This window comes from Nicotiana tomentosiformis, chromosome 12, assembly GCF_000390325.3.
Source record: "Nicotiana tomentosiformis chromosome 12, ASM39032v3, whole genome shotgun sequence".
Classification (NCBI taxonomy): Eukaryota; Viridiplantae; Streptophyta; class Magnoliopsida; order Solanales; family Solanaceae; genus Nicotiana; species Nicotiana tomentosiformis.
Window position 1 is genome coordinate 127,976,374 of NC_090823.1, and position 5,879 is coordinate 127,982,252.

A 5,879-nucleotide genomic window follows, 5' to 3' on the forward strand; every position below is an offset into this window, starting at 1 on the left:
ATGGCAAAATATGAGGCTTGCATATTGGGGCTCAATTTGGCCGTTGACATGAATATCCAGGAATTACTAGTAATTGGCAATTCAGATCTGCTGGTACATCAGGTGCAGGGAGAATGGGCTACAAAGAATACCAAGATATTACCATATCTATATCATGTGCAAGAGATGATGAAGAGGTTCACGAAGATAGATTTTAGACATGTCCCAAGAATCCAGAGTGAGTTCGCAGACGCATTGGCCACTTTGTCCTTCATGATACAACACCCGGACAAGAACTTCATCGATCCCATTTCGGTAAGAATCCATAATCAGGCAGCTTATTGTGCTCATGTTGAAGAAGAAACAGATAGGAATCCATGGTTCCGTGATATCAGGGAATATTTTAAAAAAAGAGAATATCCAGAGCACGCAAGCCACACCCAGAAACGCATACTTCGGAGGTTGTCTAACCATTTCTTCTAGAGTGGAGGAATTCTATATAGAAGAACTCCAGATCTAGGGCTATTACTGTGTGTTGACGCCAAAGAAGCATACAAACTACTTGAAGAGATACATGCCAGAACATGCGGCCCACATATGAATGGTTTCGTCCTAGCCAAGAAGATACTTAGAGCCGGATACTTTTGGATGACTATGGAAACAAACTGCATCCGGTATGTCCAAAAATGTCATCAGTGCCACATACACGCAGATATGATACTGATACCTCCAAATGAACTTAATGCAACTGGCGTACCTTGGCCTTTTGCTACCTGGGGAACGGACGTTATTGGACCAATCGAGTCCGCCGTTTCAAATGAGCACAGGTTCATTTTAGCGGCCATAGACTCACAAAGTGGGTCAAAGCTGTATCCTATAAAGCTGTAACCAAGAAAGTCATCGCAGATTTTGTCAGAGATCATATTGATTGCCGATTTGGGGTTCCAGAGTCCATCATCACCGACAATGCTGCCAATCTCAACAGTGACCTAATGAAAGCTATGTGCGAGACCTTCAAAATCAAGCACAAGAATTCCACAGCATACATGCCTCAAATAAATGGAGCCGTGGAGGCCGCAAACAAGAATATCAAGAAAATACTGAGGAAGATGGTAGAAAACCACAAGCAATGGCACGATAGGTTACCATTTTCCTTATTGGGGTACCGGACCATAGTCCACACGTCAACCGGGGAAACTCCTTACCTATTGGTCTACGGTACTGGAGTCGTCATTCCCGCCGAGGTAGAAATTCCCTCCCTAAGAATTATACAGGAAGCTAAACTCAGTGATGCAGAGTGGGTAAGAAGTCGCTATGAACTATTAGCTCTCATTGACGGGAAAAGAATGAATGCAGTGTGTCATGGTCAACATTATCAGAACAGAATGTCTAGAGCTTTCAACAAAAGGGTCAAACCTAGACGGTTCGCATCGGGGCAGCTAGTGTTGAAACTAATCTTTCCACATCAGGATGAAGCCAAAGGAAAATTCTCACCCAACTGGCAAGGACCCTATATGGTTCACAGAGTACTAACAGGAGGAGCATTCATACTCGCAGAAATGGATGGAGAGATTTGGCCAAAGCCTATCAACCCAGATGTAGTCAAAACATACTATGTTTAAAGTTGTTTACATTTATGCAATTGATGTAACTGAACTACGCTTGACCTAATTCCCATTTAAGAGGGGATACGTAGGCAGCCCTATGGGTTCGGTCACAATACAATAAAAATTTTATTTTCCCCATAATCGGAAACTGGGGTAGAATTTTGAAGAGGACGCTCAAAATTCCGAAGCAAGCTCAGCCAACGGCACTGTATGCGGAACAACCAGAGATTCGTCTAGGTAACTGGGGCAGAATTTTGAGGAGGACCCTCAAAATTCTATGGCAAGAAGGTCGCAATGTCTCTAACAATGTCGCAGTTATTGGTTCATCTAATCAATTTTTAAATTGCACATTACTGTGTTTTGAATAACTATGCATGCATATTTTTTGAAAACTTTATTTTTTTGCCAGATGCTACCACTGGAACAGGATTGCAACACGGAGCGGAGCAGACAAAGGCACGAACCAACCTCCCCCGCAAAACTCATGATTTTTCTTTGAATACAGGAACAAGAGATTGTCACCAGTACGTGCGCACCTTAGAATCACTGTTTTCACAAAAACAAGGCTACCGAACTCATCCACAGCTAAGAAATACTGGAATTGCAAGGGGAACTTCAGCAGGTCCGCAACTTGGCAAACCTCTCCCTCACCTTAAACTTCCTGAATATTAACCAACAGAATGCCCAAAACCCAGCACCTCCTCAAAACACACCAAACCAACATCCACAAAATCCTCACGCAACTCATCAATATGCCACACCTCCTCAAAATCCTTACCCTGCACCAGTGCCAACTCCTCCCCAACACAAACATCTTCCAGCTCAGTATCCACAAACCACAACCTACCATACTCCTCAAAATACACCACAACCTACCCCCGATCCGCAGAACTCAACCAATGATCATCACTACACCCAAATCCTCGGTATCCACCAAAGTAACCCCATATACGTAGAAACTCTACCTCACCCCACTTAACAAACCCCATACACACCAGAATCCGTCGAGAAGGACCTGCTCATCAAGAATATGGCATAGGAACTTAGGAAGCTCACAAGCCGAGTCCAGGGTGTCAAAGGGGGTAAAGGCATTGAGGGTTTGAATTACAAAGATCTGTGTATTCAGCCAGACATAGAACTATCGGAGGGTTACAAACCTCCCAAGTTCGAGATGTTTGACGGAACATGTGGCCCAAAGGTGCATCTAAGGACATACTGTGACAAGCTCGTAGGAGTTGGAAAAGATGAAAGGATGAAACTGTTCATGAGAAGCCTCATTGCAGATGCCCTATCGTGGTACATCAGCCAAAATCCAATAAAATGGGTTAGCTGGGTAAGCATGGCATCAGATTTCATGGATCGGTTCAGGTTTAATATGGAGAATGCGCCAGATGTCTTCTATATCCAGAATCTCAAGAAGAAGCCAACAGAGACTTTCTGCGAGTATGCTACTCGATGGAGATCGGAAGCTGCGAAAGTAAGGACGGCATTTGATAAAGAGCAGATGAACAAGTTCTTCATCCGGTCCCAGGATCCATAATACTACGAAAGGTTAATAGTTATCGCGAATCACAAATTCTCCGACATCATCAAATTGGGGGAAAGGATTGAAGAAGGGATCAAGAGAGGAATGGTAACTAATTTTGAGGCATTACAGGCTACGAATAAAGCTTTGCAGTCAGGGGGTATATCCAAGAAGAAAGAAGTAGGGGCCGTGATGGTAGCCTAAGGTCCAAAATCTCCTCTTACATACCAAACACCTCCACCCACATATCAGTTTTCACCTCCCAAATATCCACAACCCGCCACTGCCTACCATACTTATAATACCCAGTCAGCATACTATCACTCCTTGCCAGCCCGCCAAAACTATCAGAAACCTAGACCAAATTTCGACCGCAGGCCGCCCATACAATACACCCATATTGCTGAACCTATTGATCAATTGTACAAGAGACTGAAGGTTGGCGGTTATATTACTCCCATTCCCACTGTCGCAATGGAAAATTCCTCTCAATGAGTCAATCCAAATAAGACATGTGCCTATCACTCAAGCATGAAAGGTCATACTATTGATGAGTGTCGTACTTTGAAGGATAAGATTTAGACATTAATTGACACCAAAGTCATACAGGTAAAAGAGGCTGCACCCAATGTCCGTAATAATCCTCTCCCGGATCACAGGGGCGGAGGGGTAAACATGATAGAGACCGATGAAGAATGGGACTCAGAGGGGCCAGTTGGACTCATTCAAGAAGAGGATAATCCTGAAACATCTCCAGTCAATCTCACACATATCATGGTACAAACTCAGGCACCAATTGAAGTTGAGGTAGATGCACCAACTCTTTTTGAGGTTGAAGTAACAACAACCTTCACTGTGATGGTAGCATCTACACCGTCTTATAAGTCTAAAGCTATACCATGAGATTATGTTGCAGAAGCAAGAAGGAAAGGAAAGTGGAAAATGGAAGAAACTGGTGCAGCACAAGGTATGACCAGAACTGGTAGGGTTTACACGACCGAGCATTTGGGGGGGAACAAGTAAAAAAGCCACTTCTAAGCAGCTCATCATTAAAACCGGCCCGGATGATCTTTGGAGAAAGGTGCAAGCAAGGGAGTATTCTGTGGTTGATCATTTGAACAAAACCCCTGCTCAGATATCCATTCTATCACTACTACAGAATTCTGAGGCACACAGGAATGCATTGATGAAAGTGTTGAATGAGGCTTGTGTACCCAACAATATTACCAGTGGAGAGATGGCCAATATGGTAGGGCAAGTGTTGGAAAGCCACAAGATCACTTTTCATGAAGACGAGCTACCACTAGAAGGACTAAATCACAACAGGGCACTGCATATCACAGTGCAATTTGAGGATAAGTTCATTGCTAGTTTCCTGATAGATGGGGGTTCGAGTTTTAACATATGTCCCCTAACTACTCTAAAAAGATTGGGTAAAGGCCTGCACAAAATACGAGAAGGAAATATGAATGTGAAAGCATTTGATGGGTCTCAAAGGGCCACAATTGGGGAAACCAACCCCAGCCTACAGATGGGCCCAACCTGGTTTGATGTTGAGTTTCAAGTGTTGGACATATCTGCTACCTACAACCTATTGTTGGGACGACCTTGGATACATGCCGCTGGGGCCATAGCTTCTACTCTATATCAGGTCATGAAGTTTGAGTGGAACCATCGGGAAGTGATCATCCATGGGGACGGAAATAATCCCATTTACACCAGTCAAACTGTTCCGGTCATCGAGAATAGAAAGAAGTTGGGTGGAGAAACATACCATCACATCGAGCGCGTCAACACAATTGAAAAGGACAAATGGTTGAGCAGTAAGATAGAAGGCACATTGGCATGGACAGGGTATGAGCCTGGCAAAGGTCTTTACAAGAATCTCCAGGGGATCACCAAACCAATACAGCTAAAGCGTCACGGCACAACCTTTGGACTTGGGTATGAATACACCTGGCACGAGTATCAGAATTGGTTGCCACTATGGCGTGGTCCTTATTAACCTCTAGAGCAACCAGTACCACATTTGAGCCAGTCATTTCACCAAGCTGACATGATGTGGGAGTCCGAAGAAGATGAAGTTCTAGCCGGTATAAGGAATCTGTTTCTGGATAATGGAGACATAGATTGCAGTGCGATAGTTGAGGAGGAAGAGGAGGAAGGCCTCATTATTTAGACCTTGGAGAAGGGAGCTGTTCTTAAGAACTGGACTGCTGCACCATCAAGGGCCCATCAAGTTCCTGGGTAGCCTGGCAATTAGCATCATTTATTTTTAAAAGCAATTTTTATGAGCATTTAAGACGTTTTCAGCATTTTGTTTAAGCATGTTTTGTTTTGAAATAATTGCTCAGGTCACTGAGCCGCACCTGTTTGACATTTTCAAGATTTATCTAAATGCATTGATGTTTTTAGTATTTATTATTATTCTTTACGTTTTTTTCTACAGCATTTTTATTACCTATCCCGATGAACTTACGATTGTGACAAGTAATGAGACAACGCAACATAAGGATAATGATTCAGAGGATATAATGCCCAAGAAAATTGTCAGAGAAGTGGAAAACATTGAAAACAAGCCTAAGTCCAATTTAGATGAGACTGAAACAGTTAATCTAGGAGACTCCAAAACAGTCAAGGAAACACGTGTAAGCATTCACCTGTCACCATCAGAGAAAGAAGAATACACTCGTTTCCTGAAGGAATATGAGGATATCTTTGCATGGTCCTATGATGATATGACCGGTTTGAGCACGTCCATAGTGGCT

At 43.3% G+C, this 5,879-nt stretch overlaps 1 protein-coding gene across 1 annotated transcript; it reads left to right on the forward strand.

Annotated features, from left to right (window-relative positions):
* LOC138903373 (uncharacterized) lies at positions 1-3,126 on the forward strand. Its single transcript, XM_070191345.1, has 2 exons — positions 1-93; positions 2,713-3,126. Exons 1-2 carry the CDS (start codon positions 1-3, stop codon positions 3,124-3,126), a joined length of 507 nt encoding a protein of 168 aa, XP_070047446.1.
* The last annotated feature ends 2,753 nt before the right edge of the window (positions 3,127-5,879 follow it).